The sequence below is a fragment of the Alosa alosa genome, chromosome 14 (genome assembly GCF_017589495.1).
Source record: "Alosa alosa isolate M-15738 ecotype Scorff River chromosome 14, AALO_Geno_1.1, whole genome shotgun sequence".
NCBI lineage: Eukaryota > Metazoa > Chordata > Actinopteri > Clupeiformes > Clupeidae > Alosa > Alosa alosa.
In genome coordinates, this window is record NC_063202.1 from 17,876,685 (window position 1) to 17,894,596 (window position 17,912).

The window sequence follows — 17,912 nt, forward strand, 5'->3', positions numbered from 1 at the left end:
TGGGCTATTCACACCCTGTTACATAACAACAAAAACATGTTGCTCGCGTGCCCAAAAAACATGGCCGACATTCGTTTTTTGTCATTAGAAAGTGAAGAACGGTTTCAGCACTAATATCTGTTCAAATTAAATATGAGATGGAAAAGTTGTGTTTTATTTTCATAATCTTTGTTCAGTGAACACATACAACCGTCAGTTTGTTAGCTAACAGAAATTTTGTGAATATGACGTTCAGGCCTATAAACTACTTAGTTTACCTGCAAACCACACCTCTTTGTAGAAGCAGATAGTGCAATGGTCATAGGTAAGGGCTGGCGTGCGGGAGACCCGGATTCGAATCCCATGTGATGCGTTTTTGCAGAGTGAGTGTGCATGTGTACCAACGTCTCTAGAGAAAAGGCGCGCAATTTGAACAAGAAATCGGTTCTCAAACGGAAGTTTTGATTGCAACAAGTAGCTAGTTCTTGCACCAGGGTGTAAATAGCATGCAGTACTATAAACACCAGGCTACGAATAGCATCCACTTCTAACTGTACATTGATGCAAATAGCATACCTTATTCAGAGTGTCTATTACACAGCTGAGCTATTCACACTCTGTTATGTAACAACAAAAAAAAACATTTAAAAAAAATATATATATATATATTATTACATTGTGTGATTAATATGCCAGATTAAATGCACAGGGGTGCAAATACACTGATATTTGTACCAGACGGGGTACTAATAGGACACATTGCTATGTACACCAGGGTACGAATAGCATACATTGATATTTGTACCAGACGGGGTACCAATAGGACACATTGCTGTGTGCACCGGGGTACGAATAGAATTCACTTCTTATTGCACCAGGGTACGAATAGCATACACTGCTAATTGTACCAGGGGTGGCCTTACCCAAAACCTAAACCTATTGCAAGCATATAAAACAGTTAACTTAAGCCGACCAATATGAGTCATTATTTGTGTTAAATATCTATGTTGGAAAAAAAATATATAGCCTGGACTAATGTCTGGGTCTGTAAAACGTTATCACCTGTCTCAGAGCTCAACGGGCAGCGTTGGTGCACTCTTGGCCTTCGGCCGGAGTTCGTGATCCAATCTTTTCTTTTCACCTCTGAGTAAGAGTAGGCCTACGAGACACAACAATAGGTTTTGACCATACATATTTATTTACTCTACATCGAGAGACCAATAAGACATCAGTCAAAAACAATTGAATCTACGTGTCACACTAGTTCACCTGCAGGTAGCAAGAAGCAAGAGGACAATCTCACATGAGAAAATCGAACCTACAACACTGGGATAACAAGTCACCTGCTTTAGCTACTACACCATTTAATACTGTGCTGATTTTAAGTGTCTATGAAGATTATAATACTAGCTTATCAAAAAGCAAGGCAATACTCGAATGAACATAAATAGCGAAAAAGCCAAGTAGGGGAGTCAGTCTCTTAATCAAAATAAAGCTACAGGACAGATCAATCATTGAGTCACGAGATAAACATCCACTTCATATTTTTTGGTTAGGCAGTTGTGATTTTTGGCTAGGCGCTCCGGACACCAACTGGAACTACAAAGGAACGACTGCCCTGGGGCAGTAGTTCAAACGACCAAACTTTGCGTATGGAGTGAGGATTGTCTCAAAATTATTTAAATATATATAAAAGGATATATATACATATACATACATTTAGAAATATCCAAATACAAAATACAAATATAAAATGTGACATACAAATAAATAAACAAATTTATATAAATAAACGTGTCTTTGTAAATATATTTTCGAGATTTGAAAATAAATATGCTTGACTTTGTATGTGGAATCTGCATTTGTGAATCTCCTTTTTGCTTTTATGTCGATGACGTAATTTTGAGACATTCCTACTGCCCTCCAAGATCCACAAATAAATACCACTAGATTTGAATGCGAAGACACCCTCCACTAAACAACCAGCAGATGGCAGTGTTAAACACCTTTACATAAATGCATTTTCTTGAATTCTGGTGGTTTCAAAGGTATCAGATACAGAATGGGCACCCAAAAGTTAGTGGGAAATGACAGTGACAATGAAAGTGTTTTTCTACTGTGTTTGGTTCCAACGTGAGGCACTTTTGAATATTATTGGCGGCCATCTTGAATTTGACCTCTCCCGGGCCTCAGAGGTCAAATTTGACTTCCCTCCCAATCTGAAAATTAACCTAATGGTATAACCTAACTTTGTTAGAAGTTTCATGTTTCTTTCAAAAAGTGCACAATTCCCCTTGATTTGAGGGCTTAACCGCTGTACCCCCCAAGTGCACAAGGCGCATAAGTTGGAGTTGAGCGTATAGTAGCCTAAAGTTCAGATGTCCTTATTATATCGCCCCCCAGGGTAATGGCCATTAGAATTAGAAACCGGCAGAGGTAGTGGTTAAGGAGCTGGACTAGCGTGTAGTAGCCTGAAAAATTGTGTGTTCAATTCCCATCTTCCACCATTGTGCCCTTGAGCAAGCACTTAACCCCAAGTTGCTCTGGGGACAATGTAGTCCCTTGTAATGTAATTGACATATGTAAATCACTTTGGATTAAAATAATCTGCTAAATAAATGTAAATAAATGTAATTCTGTGAGGTCACTGTCATGTACAGATACCAAGTATGGTGCCGTTGGGACTTTTAGGGCAGGGAAACAATAAAAATCCTTACAAAAACAAAAGGGATCCAGCAGCTTCGCTCCTTGGGACCCCTAATAAGAGCAAAACAACTAAGCCTATAGATGTTCATGTATTGTTTTCTAAGATCAGGAGATACCACATACTAGTAAGCTACTTTGAGCAATTATTACGGTGGTGGTCCATGGGGTTCCAGCCTAGTTCAGATTTATCGTTGACTATGACACCACGGTGAAGTTAGTTTCACTTTGCCTATCAGTTCAAATAATAGACGAGTGCGGATGCGTGTAGGCTATACTCTGCTAGGTTTTAGTAAAGCATAGTTTAGTGGAATACCTGTTCCAGACGGTCTCGTGTGCAAGCATATTCCTTCAAATGCGCCGCTGACTATCAAAATACCGATGCGCTGTTTGAAGTAAAGTCAAGTTTATTTATATAGCACATTTCATACACAGAGGTCATTCAATGTGCTTTACATAAACAAAACCAAACAATAATAACAAATAAAAGCATAGAAGGGCAATATCAAAGAATAGTTAAAAGGTAAAGATCATAATAAAAAGAAAAACATAAAAACACAAGGTAAAATCATTTTAAAAATAAAGAATAATTAGTAAAGCAAAAGCAAAGGCAAAAGTAGTAAAAAGTAATAAAAGACAAGGTAGAATAATTATCAAGGCAGATTCAGAATTTGTAACTCCGCACAGTTAGCAGAAAGCATCTGAGAACAGTTTGGTCTTAAGTCTAGATTTTAAAAAACTGGCTGCAGTTGGGGCCTTTTGATGTCATCCGAAAAGTTGGTTCCACAGCTGAGCAGCATAGCAGCTAAAAGCTGCTTCACCATGTTTAGTTCTAACAGTAGGTTTTACTAGCAGGTTTTCACCTGGGACCTGAGAGGACGAGAAGGTGTACTGCTGAAGCATGTCCGACAGGTATTTAGGTCCTGCTCCATTTACTGATTTATAAACAAGCAATAGTGCTTTAAAGTCAATTCTGTGACTTACTGGAAGCCAGTGCAGGGATTTAAGAATTGGAGTAATGTGGTCAGTTCTTTTAGTTTTTGTTAGAATCCTAGCTGCTGCATTTTGTATCACCTGAAGCTGTTTGATAGTCTTTTTAGGAAGGCCTGTGAACAGTCCATTGCAGTAATCAACCCTGCTGGAGATAAATGCATGTGTGAAAAATACGGTCCTTGCGGTCCGTACCCACACGCAGGATGAGTGGCTAGGACTCACTGAGGTGAAGTGATGATGGGGTGAAGACACAGCAAGCAAACGTGGATTTTGGTGGAGTGCAGATTTATTTACAGTGCGAAAACAGAGCAAACTAATAGCAAACAAAAAGACTTAACGACAAAACAAAACAAAATTAACCAACCGGTTTCTTAAGCTAGCAGTCACAGTTTTCAACTCCGTATTGTCCAGACTTCACACAGCCCCTCTCTCACAAGCCTCTCCCACAAGACTCTCTGTGTGTGAAATGAGCCTGTCTAAGTAGGCCAGCCAATTATCCAATCAGGATTCGGGCTAAACCAACATAGAGGGGTGATTGATGATCTGTACCAATATCCCTGTTAAAATCTTCCCTATATGAGGACACATAGACACACAAGACATAGACACATACCAAACAACAAAATGACACCCTTCAAACACAAAAGTAAAAGGTGAGTGCATGCAAGTAGTTGCACAAGGCAGTCTTCTAACAGTTTAAAAAAAAAAAAAAAAAAAACATATTTAGGGGAAAGGAGAGGTCTCCTTTTCACAGCATGAATAAGTTTTTCTAAGTCATGTTTTGACATCAGCCCTCTTAGTTTGGCAATATTTTTGAGGTGGTAAAAAGCTGATTTAGTTATTGCTTTCATGTGGCTGTTTAAATTTAGATCACTTAATACACCAAGATTTTTAACAGTATCCTTTGCCTTCAACCCTTTTGTGTCAAGGAGAGTGGCAACCCTAAGTCTCTTCTCCTTTTTACCAAATATAATTACTTCAGTTTTTTCTTTGTTCAGCTGAAGAAAATTTTGAGACATCCAGGTGTTGATTTGTTCTATACACTGACACATAGAATCAAGAGGACCATAGTCGTTTGGTGACAGAGCTAAGTAAATTTGTGTGTCATCTGCATAGCTATGATATGAAATCAAATTATTTTGGATGATTTGTCCAAGTGGGAGCATATAGAGGTTGAACAACAGTGGCCCCAAGATCGACCCCTGGGGAACACCACAGGTCAAGGACGTTGGTGTTGAGGTACAGTTTCCGATGGCAACAAAGAAGATCCTTTCTTGTAGATATGATTTTAGCCAGCTGATAACTATGCCTGTAAATCCAACCCAGTGTTCTAGTCTGTGTAGTAAAATATTGTGATCAACAGTGTCAAATGCTGCACTAAGGTCCAGTAGCACTAGGACTGATTTTTTACCTGAATCTGTGTTGAGGCGTATGTCATTGGAAACTTTAATGAGAGCTGTTGCAGTGCTGTGATTTGCCCGAAAACCAGACTGAAAGTAATCAAAATACCCATTTGATGTTAGGAAGGTGGTTAATTGATTAAAGACTACTTTTTCAATAATTTTGCCAATAAAAGGTAGATTGGATATGGGCCTGTAATTGTTTAGCATGGAGGCATCCAAGTTATTCTTCTTGAGAAGTGGCTTTACAACAGCTGTTTTCAGTGACTTAGGAAAAGTGCCAGACAGCAGTGATACATTTACAATTTGAAGGACATCCGCCGCTATGAGGTGAAAAACAGTTTTGAAGAAATTGGTAGGCAGAGTGACACATGTGGAAGAGCTGAGATTCTGTACCGTTTTTTCAAGTATTTTGTAGTCTATCAAGCTGAACTCTGACATCAAGTTTAGTTTCCCTCTGTTTGTTGCTGGAAGTTCAGGTTGCTGAATTTGTAATTGAGCAGATATGGTGAGTCTGATTTTGTCAATTTTACCTTTAAAAAAAGATGAAAACTCATTACATGTATTAGTTGAGAGAAGTTCAGGCGCTAATTGTGAGGGGGGATTTGTTAACTTATCAACAGTTGAAAATAGAATACGAGTGTTATTTGAACTTCTATTGATAATGTTAGAAAAGAAAGACTGTCTAGCTTTGCATATTTCAGAGTTTGAAGTTGAAGTTGCACTCCTTGCTGTTAAAAGGGAATGACAAATGTATTCTCATGGGTTTAAAGGATGTTATGGCCAAAACACACCCATGACTGATTAAGAAACCTTTTTGCACCAAGCGCCCGACGTTTGATAACAAAACTACCCCGAATGTGGACTGGACACACCCCTAAATGTATTTAAACTAGATGTACCGCAGAGCGGTACAAAATATGACCGCCGCCCAGTCCAGCACATTTTTTCCTTGTCAAATTGTGTTCATTTCCTACTTTGTTCCTTTTTTGTGTGTTTGTAATTGAGTGTCTGCAGAGTGTGTAGTTGTTTTTGTGTATATGTGTTTTGTGTGTGAGTGTGTGTGTGTGTGTGCGTGCGTTTGTGTATGTAGGTGTGTTTATATGTGTGGGTGCATGTGTGTGTGTGTGTGTGTGTGTGTGTGTGTATGTTTGTTTATGTGTTTGTGTGTGTGTTTGTGCATGTATGTGTGTGTGCATGTGTGTGTGTGTGTGTGTAGTGTTTGTGTGTATTTTTGTGCGTGTGTGTGTGTGTGTGTGCGCGCGCATGTGTGTGTGTCTTTATGTATGTGTACATAAATAAAGCAAATCAGGGAACCACCTACTCTTTGCGATAAGTGCCATGGGATCTTTAACAACCATGGTGATTCAGGACCTCAATTTAACATTCATGCAAAGGAAAACATCTCCTGCAGTACAGTGTCCCTGTCACTGCAATAGGACATTGGGATTTTATATAACCCCACCCCCATCTTGCCTGTTCATAATTCTGAGAAATTCTTGAATTGTGTGCATGTGTGCGTGTACGTGTTTATGTTTGTGTGTGTGTGTGTGTGTGTGTGTGTGTGTGCTTGTGTGTTTGTCTGTGTATGTGTGTTTGTGCATGTGCATCCATGTGTACATATGTCTACTGTGTGAGTATGTGTCATACGTATGATTACTGTGAATGTATGTGTGTGCATGTGTATCTGTTTATGCACATGTGTGCACATGGAATGGGTTAACATGACCCCTGGAGGCAAACATACAGAAAAAATTGGTCATCCTAGGCCCTACGGTTCTCAAGATATTCACAGAAAACTGTGTCTGCCCTACCCTCCTTTCGGGGGGTCCAGTCCAGCGGGGGGGGCTACAGATCAAAACGAAAAACGATGGTTCCATGCTATCCATGTGGGGTTACATGCCCACTAGGTTTCGTGGTACCCGGTCTTTCAGTGTCCCGGGAATCCTTGATGGAAATTTGGACATTCGAAAAAAAAAAAAAATCTGACCAAGCCGCTTCGCTGCGCGGCGGTCATAATAATGGAAGACCTGTGGTCTGCTCTCTTCTGCAGGGATGAAGGAGAGTCCGCGCATGTCACTGGCAGACTCCGCCCTCTTGATGGAAATCATGGACGAGGCGAGACGACAGGTGGGGGTCACTTACATCCAGGACTGCCAGTGATCTTGACCTTGGCCCTGACATGCACTCACACACACACAGTCAATAAATTTCATCCATAACTGAACACCTGACCTGGTGTGACAAGTGGTATGATTATAACTGTACCATTCTCATTTATAAGTGTTATGAGTTTTAACGGTAATGCTATTAAACTACTGTCAACTGCACATACTGCACAATATCTTACTCACCATGCATGAACTGGCCCTGTTGTATAAAACTTTGCTGCAGTTAGTTAACCATGACTTTTGTTTGTCTCTGTCTCACTATACTGCATTGACAGGCAAGCCTCAGCATGCTGTTGTGCAAACAGCTGGCTGCTGTTCAAGAGGGGATTTCAATCCCCTCACACCACTCCATGCTTTTTCATATGAACAGGAGTGAAAGTTTACCATGGCACTCAAAGCCGTGACAACTGAAGCACCAAAACAGTGCAATCTGCACTTCTTTTTAGATTAGATTCAACTTTATTGTCATTTAGCAGAGTACAGGTATAGAGCCAATGAAAATCAAGTGTGGAATGTGAGGAAACAACTGGTAAAAGCACTGTCTCTGAAAAAGAAGCTAATTAAACAATACATCTCTCAAACAGATGTTACTGTCAAATACAGACATCAGGGTTCCTACGCAGTATGGAAAACCTGGAAAAGTATGGAATTTGAGTAATTTCCAGGTCTGGATAAGTATGGAAAAAAGAAACAAGGGTATGGAGAAATATTAGTGTTTCCAGACTATTACATCTACAGTACTAATCACATCACTCAGGTCATAACGAACCATTCCTATTGAGTAGGAACTGAGTACTGTGTAGCTTAATCAGTCCACATCAAGATACAATTGAATGGGGGTCCTCAGAAAAAAATCTCTCCCACAAGGGGACTCTGGTACTAAAACCAAATTGAAAACCCCTGTTCTATGCACGTGCCCTATACCATTGTGCACTGGTTCTTGCGTAGCTCTGCTATTTTCGGCTAAAAAACTGGTAGACTTTTTTGATTTTGTAAAAGTTACCAAGACATGGATACTGCATTATCTGATAAACTGTTATTGCAAACAAATAATACTGTTTACGGTGAGGCTTCTGCCAGCAGTGCACTAGTCTCTAGGCAACATATGTAGGCTATGCTGTATCTACAAAGAACTAAAAATGTGAGTGCACCTTCCAACACAGCACTTCCCCAACGAAAAGTATCCAACAATGGGCAAGTGTTTTCTGAGGGCTAACAAGTTAATAATAAACATTATTATACAGCTCTTCAAATGCTAATAGAACGCTCCATTGACAATGTCTAGAATATGGTCAGAAAAATCTACCGAGAAGTTTGAAAATTTCAGTATGGAAAAAGTATGGAATTTTGAAACGGAAAATGTGTAGGAACCCTGAGAGATTTATGTTTGAGAGCACTGTAGGGAATTATGAGATGTTGCGTGTTGTGCAACGGCTGGCCTAACTCTTTGGTCAGAAAGAATGCAAATCTTCCAGGGAGATGATATTGATCATTTATTCCACACTCCAAAAGTATGTGACTTGAATGTTTTCATTTAAATAATTAAACTAGTGTGAATTTAGCGGTGTCTTGAGTTGTATTAAGTTGTAATTTATTGTCAGAAACGCACAACAGGACAGAAAATAAAGTGCAAAGTTTCAAGCAATGTGCTTGACCAGCAGGAACGTCTCTACAGCTTTAGATTGCGCACCAAAGGAAATAACATGAGCACACACACAACCCTTATAGGCAAAGGCAAATCTCTTAAAGGGACAGCATCCCTTTTGGGAGGAGCAGGGATTTTGTACAAGCACATTTGGCTGAACTCTGCCTCAACTGCCTACAAATCCCATATTGCATGGACAAGTATTTAGTTATTAAATTGGACAGAGTGGAAAAATACAGATCAGACGTAGAGAGAAAGCTGTTCAGAGAAGCATGAAACATGAACAAACATAGACCTATGCTGGCCATACTTAAACTAAGTATATGAAGTAGGCAAGTAGGCGGTTTGAGACACAGCCAGAGAGATGTCCTACAGACTCTGCAACACAACCATAAAGAGATGTGGAGTACGAGATTAGTGTTTTGACACCAATGGCTCAGAAGCAGTGAATCTGTACAGGTCTGAGGATTGACCGATGTCTAACCCTTACCAGGAAGAGAATTGTGATATGCAAAATAACTTTATTTTAAAATGTAACATTCAGCAGCAAACAAGCAAATAAGCTTGTGGTGCATCTAATTCTGAATAGTACAAGGATACAAGGATACAAGGATACAAGGAAGTTTATTGTCACATGCATATAGTTGCTGGAAGTAAGAAATGCAGTGAAATTATGTCTGGTGTCAGCCTATTTTGCATTAATGGGGGTAAAAAGTGCAGTAGAAGAGGGGTTTAGTAGATTAAGTGGCAAGGGCTGGATAAAAAAAGGTGGGGAGGATTGGGATTGGGTGGGGGGTACCAACAAGGAGCACCCAAGAGCAACAGGGGCAAGGAAAACTCCCCTTACCAAGGAAGAAACCTTGGGCAGATCCACGGCTCAAGGGGGCTAACCCAACTGCCAGGGTCTTGGTGTGTGTGTTGGGGGATGACAGGGAGATGGGATAGTGTGCTGTGTATGTGGGGAGAGGGCAGTGTGCAATATGTGTGTTGGAGAAGCTTCCTCATGAGACAATGTGCTGTGTATTGGGGGCAGTGTGCTGTAAGTATGTTGGGGATGTGTGTTGGAGAAGCTTCCTGATGAAATAATGTGCTGTGTATGAAGTATTTTATGTAAATGCACTGGGTGCTGCTTACGTGCTGTGAGCTGATGTAAAACCACTACTACTTTTTATTAGTGCAATTACAGCAGGCATATCAAACAGAGTAAAGTTGAACAGATCCCAAATGCATTCAAAATCACTTTCAACAATAAGAGTCCAGGCTTCATCTGATGCTCCACCCACAACCATAGTAATAGGCACACACACACACACACACAGGAAGAACCATGCTGGATTCAGGTGTTCATTGGTACCCTCATTCTAGGATATGTATTTTTAACCAATAGTGAGTGCTGCTGAAGATCAAAGCGTTCAGATCATTTACGCATCAAACAAACAATGCATTTGATGAGACAGATTTCTTAACCACTTGTAACTCCTGAGTTAATCATGAATTATAGTATTAGGAAGTGGTTTATAAAATATCTATCCTCACCCTAACATTAGTGCATGTGTAACAACTGTTAAAAGGTTGATTGGTCATGAATTAGTCAGTTCTTCACCTGAACACAGCTTGATGGCAGCGTGTAATAGCTGTGTGTTTATATAGCTGTGTCCCCATTACTTGGCATATGCCCATCGGCCTGGCTGAGTGGCACCCAGTCTCACCTGTCGTTGGCATGTGGCCGTCACCGTAGCGGTGGCATGGCCCGTCTTACCTGCCGGTCTTGGTGAGGACGATGAGGGCGCTGGCGCAGCATTTGAAAGAGGACTCTATGGCGACGATGGCAACGGCCTCGGTGGGGTCACGGGTCAGGTACAGTAGGTGTTCTGGCGCAGCTCCTCAAAGATGGGGTGAAAGGGTTATACTCAGGACTCAGTCACACTACCTCACACACTTACAGAGAGACAGAGCTGGAGACTGTGGCTCAAGGCTGATGGCAAATGTTTAACCAGGCTATTCTTGGGATAAAAAAACTGATGTCCATTAACGACACCAAACCAAAATGCTCTCGAATTTTCTTTGGATGGCCCCTCTCATCTTTAACCCATATATGTGGAGTCCATAATTTCCAAAAAGAAGTTTGATTGGTCTAATCACAGGACAGTTTTACACTTTGCCTCAGTCCATCTTAAATAAGATCTGGCCCAGATAGGGTGGCATTTCTGGATCACATCTAAATATGGTTTCTTCTTTGCATGGTAGAGTTTTAACCAGCATTTGTGGAAGGAGCATCAATCTGTGTTCATAGACAATGGTTAGCAGATGTTTTCCTGAGCCCGTGCAATTTTTTTTTTTTTTTTACAGAAACAGGTCAGTTTTATTGCAGTGCCATCTGAATTTTAATAATATTATCCAACATCTCCAAATTTTACTTTACCGACCAGTAGGCATGGCTGAAGTGCCCTTGAGCAAGGCACCTAACCCCTATGCTCCCCGAGCGCCGCTGTTGTTGCAGGCAGCTCTCTGCACCGGGATTAGTGTGTGCTTCACCTCACTGTGTGTTCACTGTGTGCTGAGTGTGTTTCACTAATTCACGGATTGGGATAAATGCAGAGACCAAATTTCCCTCATGGGATCAAAAGAGTATATATACTTATACTAAATTCTTTGCAATGTCATTGTTGAGGTGTAGAAAATAAATTGAAGACATTATGATGAGAAGAATAGATTGAAAGAGTAAAACAAGTATATATATTGGGTCTGGATAAGCTTTATTCACCCCATCCCATTTCCAAGGATCATCGCCAACGGACGTCGATCAAAATGCATCTGGATTCAGTTGGATAGACCTAAAACCATTAGAGCAATGAAGGAGAAGATATATGTAGAGGAATGGAAAAAAAAAACATCCCAACAAATGAGCGATTTTTTTTTCCCTTCTCAATACTACTTCGATGTTATCATATTGAGTCTGCCTCAACGATTGTGATTGGTGCATGGGTTTGAGGAACATTGGAAAGGGGTATGAATGTCCTCTTTGCCAGGCAGACCTGCAGAGCAAATTAGCCAAAGGTTTGTCTGGGTTTTCCCAGTCTATTCTTATATTGTTGCATTATTTGCCCTCACAGTTTTCACAGAGAGCTGAATACTTCTGCATCTGTACTTATGTGAGATTCTGTCTCTGGGATACTCTTTTTATACCCTGTCATGGCACGGTTTAACCTATGTGTGAAATGTTGTTTTGTTTAGTTGACTTAGTTGTAATCTGAAATAACCTTGGTTGTTGATCAGCCATTTTGGTAAATACCCTACCTATAGCACAGGGAATTTAACACCTTTTCTGTGTATGTCTGATCATTTATTCGCATTTGACTGCCTGTCACTTGAACTTTTACACCAACTTTCTCTGGTTATCGTACATTGCATGTGGAGTAAGAATTATTTTTACTCTTAGGTCTCTGCACTTTGTAAGTCAGTTTGGATTAAAGCAACAGCTGAATGTCATACAGTAATGCCATCACATTTCAGGATGAGTAGGGTGATTGATTTCAACACTAAATATCACAAACGTTCATGGGAGTGTTTACATCGTGTACAATATCACAAGTACTTTTTAGTTTTGTGGCTTCTTATGAATGCAGATAAATGTATGTACTGTATGTCCTGTATACAGTGACATATAGCGATTACTGATGCATTTGTGCTGATGTCATATTTTAATTCTAGCTTCAGTCGACCTCCTGGTGACAGATCTTACTGTTGTAAATGTCCAAGGAAGTGTGTACATCCACTTCAATGTATCAAGTAAGGTCAAATTCATACACAAAAAGAAATTAAGATTTTTAAATGCAGCTACACTATAGCCTAGAAATCTAGACGCACCCTAGCGGCGGCGAATTAATTTGCTCAGCCAGTACGTCTAGTATCAAACCATAGGGATTTCTATTGGCTGACGCCGTGGACGTCATCCAATCACAGCGCTCTATTTTGTTAGAGAGTCTTAAGGCGGGCTTAACAGGATAACGACAGTCCTGCGACGTGAACAAGGAAGGTGGCTATGGCAAACGAAAAGCGGCTGTTTGAATCGGCGTTGGCGTCAACTTTGGAGGAGTTGGACTTGGACTGCTTTTCTTTGAAAGTTGAGCAACACAATGCACTTAAGTCATTCCTTTCGAAGAAGGATGTATTTGCCGTTTTGCCGGATACGGATATGGTCGTAGCGCTGGCCTATTTCATGCCTAGGCAGTTTGAAAGACAATTCTTTGCCCGCCCCTTGGATTAAGCGAGGTGAATGGTTCGATTCCAGACTATACATTTTAATGATATAGGATGACCCGCCAGGCTAGCAACACTATACATTCAAATGTATACATCTGTATGTTTCAGTCTTCCATCCAACTGGCTCAGTGAGCTTCAGACCTCTCTACCAGACAAGAGCAGCTTGCTCCAGAGTAGACAATCATATTTGTATAAGGGTTGATTGTCGTATTGTCATCTCAGGGGGTTCACTTGTTAAATATACAGAGAAATTACATTACAGATTTATAGTCTTTGTGCAATACACTGTATCAGAAAGTGCAATATGAAGATGTAGGATTGATTTGTCCTGCAACAGAACTGTATGTGCAATATGCTATCTACTATTCATGTTAGTTAAAATGCATGCATGTGATGTGCTAGTTGATATACTTGAATCAATCAGACAAGACAAGAAATGTTTATGCTCTTTATTCTCGGGATTGTATGTGTTACAATAATAGGTTATAGGCTGTGATTAATTATTGCCTGTTAACACCACCAATCAGGATCCCCTGAATACAGTAGTATATGTATGGGTGTTTTTCACCATTTGTTCATGTCTGATGAAGGGCTAAAAACAGCACCCAAGTGGATGTGCGTGCTTTATTGTTATTTTCACATACATTATGTAACATGGCAGATAATGATCCAAAACATAGTTGTATGTCACAAACACAACTTACATAAAGTCTAAGCACACTAACATAGGAGAGTGTAAAAACACCATCCATAAATTCCCTGCTCTTATCTCCAATTTACAGAGATTAGGCTACTCTAGAACTCGGACCAAATAAATACATGGACCAAACCAAAGGGGAATTGGAACAGTCCAAGTGATAGGAGCCTTTTAACACTGTGTGTGTGGGGAGGAGGGTCCAGTTTATAACTGTGAATAGGGCCAATCCCAATCTCTCGCCTTACGCACTCATACACTTTGATGCGCGTTCCTGCAAACTTCGTGAGAGCTTAGGGCTGTCCCACTACGAAATTGTGAAGTGGCACCCTTTCTGAGCACTTTACCGAAGTCGGCATAGTTTAACACTTTACTCAAGGGAATTACCTACAATTCATAGTGTTGTGATGTGAAACACAGGGTTACAAAAAGGGAGGCTGGAAGCTTTGAAAAAACTGGTAAACAACTGCCATAAAATGTTAATGGAAACGTGCTTGCAACACATTTTTGTGTTGCCAATTTGATATGAATGATGAGGTTGCAGGTGCTGTCCCTTTTCTGTTATTAGTGTTTTGAACCTTTACACCCTTGCAAACTTGATCACTTACAAATGATGTCAGATAGGTGTGTGAGGGCTCAGGGTTCAGGGCTTAGGGGAGAGATTGAGATTCAGCATGATTCAGCATGTGTTTTACAGCTTATGTGTGAGAGAATGTATCACTCATTTAATGCCACCATCTACAGGTGGATAGGTGAGAAGATCAAATCCAAGGCGGTGTTTATAGTTTTTTTTTTTATTGCAATAAATATGTCAAGGTCATCTGGTTACACTCTCACAATCAAGGTGCACGTTAGCAGTCAGGTGGCAGTCACCATAAAGTAATCCCAAATTCCTTCTTTCCAAATATTTTCACAGTATGATAATCATCTCAGAGATATGCTGGCAATCATTTCAATCAAATGGCAATCAAATCCACAATCTGGCTTTCACTCGGAAGCCGAATTTCTTAAAACCACTACACCATCGCTGCCCCGTTAAGATGATGGAGCTATGCCCCATGTTGTTGTTGTTGTTGTGGTATAATAACAACACAGCACAAATATAAGCATTTGTTTCATGAACACAAACTGTGCAAAAATGCTAATTAGTAGATTTACAGCATTATTATATTAAGCATTACTCACTTTTGACTTTCTTTTTGAATAAAACTGAACAGCATTTTTTGATTGCCAGGAACATAATCAATAGTAGGAGCAACAGAGCCATGAGCAGAGTCATTATGACGTCTATAGAATGATACGCGATCCAAGACATCCTGAAGGACTGAGTGCGCAGGTGAGGGGCGCCTCCGTGCCTCATGATGAACTCGATCCAGAAAATGGCACGGTCCAGAGGCTTCGTGGGCTGGTCATGGTGGATCCTGGAGAGCCTCTGCATGTTCTCCCTGTAGGACGGCTCATAGAGCACTTTCTCTAGTGCGTCCTTAAACACTGCTCTGTCCAGTGTGGCAATGTCCAGTACCTTAGCAGTTCCTCTCACCACCATCTTGGACAGATTATCTGGCTGATCAAACATCAGAGGCAGGCCAACTATCGGGACACCATGGGAGATTGCTTCTTGGACACCATTGGTGCCCCCATGGGCTACAAACACTCTAGTCTTTGGGTGTCCCAGCAGGTCATTTTGGGGCAGCCAGTCCACTAGCAAGGTGTTGTTGCCAAGAGTCGAGGGCTTGGCCCCTTTATATCTCCAGATGACCTTTTGGGGAAGCTGAGCAAAAGCTGCAGCAATCTCTTCAGTGATGTCACTAGGGATCTCGGCAACCAGAGTTCCAAGGGACATGATGATGACCCCATGTTCCCCTGAGCTATTGACAAACTCTTCCAGGTCAACAGGAAGTGGTCTAGCTGGCTTGCATTGGAACCCACCAATATAGACCACATTGGGCATGGTTGGGCGTGGAAACTCAAAAGTGAAGTCGTATCGTACAAGCCATAAATCTGCATTCTGGAGCAATGACATAAAGTTTACATCCGGTCCAAAGAAACGATTGCAGAAATCTGAGTAATCAGCAGCAATCTGTTTCTGGTACAGCTTACTCATCATGAACACAGTCCAGTTCCATAGTCTTTGGGAGAATGACATGCGGTCAGAAAACCCAGTGCTAAGTACAGGGACATAAGATGGAGGAGAAGGGGCAATGAGAGTGTGAGGGTCTCCAAAAAGAGACGCCCTGACATTGAACACCAGTGGGAGCTTTAGACGGTAGGCTACGAACATCCCACTAGCTATCACAGGGTCACTCAGAACTAAGTCGTACTTGGCTTCTTGGAGTGACTGCATCAGGGCCTCATCAGCAAACATTGCAGACACCATTGCGCATTCATCCCTATGTATGTTTGAAAATGCTTCAATTAGCTCTCTTGACTGTTCCGTGTTCCAGTTAGGCTTGCCTTCTATGCGTATATTCAGCATTTTCTTTATGAAGGAGTCGGTGTTCCCCTCGACACTGTCACTGGAGGAGATAGTGTCACTGGAAGGGATAGTGATGGCCTTGTAATGGGGAGACTCCTCTTTAATGGACCAGTTATTTGAGTCTCGCACTACAGTAATGCTATGACCTCGGGAGTGCAGCTCCTCAATGATGATATTCATGTTCACCCAGTGGCTGGCACCTACTGGGAACACCAGCACTTTACCTCCTCTGGCCCCAGAAAGGCAGACAGACAGCACTGAGAGAGCCAACAGCACAGGGCCGAGCATCCTGATCCAGGACTTAGGACACTACAGGGACAAGAAGAGTTCAGAGAAACCGTCATTTTCTGTCAGCAGGCCATAAAGATGGCATTGTACCTCTAACTCTTAAAAGAGAATTCCGGCGATCCTTCACATAGATCTCTGTTTCTCGAGGTCACTGAGTAATGCATACCTGCCAATACTCCCGTTTTTTTATTTCTCCTGGGAAACTCCCAGAACTTTTAAAATCAAGGATCCATAAATTTTTTCTGTTAGTCTGACATTTCCCGGGTTGCCAAATTGGGTATGATATACACCATCCACATACACAATGACTTACTTTCAATTTAAACCCTTTAGTCATAAAACCTGGCAACCCAAAACCCTAATAAGGAAGCGGGTGCACACTGCGCAGCCACTGAGTCTCGTAAGCAAGCGGTATAGTTGAAAAGCCTAGTTTGTCAAATCATTAGAAGAAATGTTGTGATTAACACATCACAATATAACTATTATTGAGTGAGTGTTGTTGCTACACAGTAGGCAAATTGTGTCCTCGGAACATAATCTTTGGAGCAGCTTTGGAGTTTTGGAGGAAGGCTGCAGGCAGCAGGTGGATACATAATTAGCATGCATATCTATTTCGGTAAGGTAAAAGCAACGACCGAAATGCAGATGCTGTGTTGCAAGGATTGTATGAAACATGTTAAATATGCAAACACTGATTCTGTGCAAACACTGAACTCACCCCCAAACAGGTGTAAACAAGGTTATAATGCAAATACATGTATATGTTCTGTCCCAGTAATAATCAGTCTTCCACTTGATATTTCTATATCTATATTGATATTTCTGATGCTTTACTGTTGCAAGGTAATGTATATAGCCACTAAGTGTGCCATGCTGAGTAAATGGACAGTCTCAGAAATACACAGCTATAAGGAAAATGACAAAGCAAACACCTGATGTAAACATACCTGCTCAGAAGGTCGAGGGAGAGCAGAATGCATTGTAGTAGCTGTGAGCCTTTTGAGCTCTCGTAATCAGGGTAAACATGTCCAAAGATCAAATCCAGCTGCAGTTGAAGTACAAACACATTAGGGCCCTATCGTGCACCCGGCGCAAGGTGGAGCAAAGTGTGGAATTTTTCACTATACGCTTCACTTTTATTACAGTTTTTCTCAGTCGCTTTGGTGCTTTTCTCAGATCAGAATGAAAATTCTCATAATTTCTCATAACCTCCACAACATTTAGTCATTTGTGCACATCATAGTAGCAATTTCTCCTTCCTCTGAACAAATTGCAAATGCTTTTGAACATGCATCAGTTG

General features: G+C 41.0%; 1 protein-coding gene across 1 annotated transcript; it reads right to left on the bottom strand.

Moving 5' to 3' along the window:
* Positions 1–13,589: 13,589 nt before the first annotated feature.
* LOC125307704 (UDP-glucuronosyltransferase 2A1-like) lies at positions 13,590–17,610 on the bottom strand. The gene is made up of 2 exons (XM_048263788.1): positions 17,560–17,610; positions 13,590–16,633 (listed from the first exon to the last, which is right to left on the bottom strand). The coding sequence occupies exons 1-2, from the start codon at positions 17,590–17,592 to the stop codon at positions 15,026–15,028; spliced, it is 1,641 nt and encodes a 546-aa protein (XP_048119745.1). The 5' UTR covers positions 17,593–17,610; the 3' UTR covers positions 13,590–15,025.
* Between the last annotated feature and the right edge of the window lie 302 nt (positions 17,611–17,912).

Excerpts from the sequence above, each read along its gene's own strand:
- LOC125307704 (XM_048263788.1), bottom strand. The coding sequence starts at position 17,592 with ATGCATTCTGCTCTCCCTCGACCTTCTGAGCAG. Across the intron at positions 16,634-17,559 it reads TCCCTCGACCTTCTGAGCAG|TGTCCTAAGTCCTGGATCAG; the intron begins GTATGTTTACAT and ends TTGTCCCTGTAG.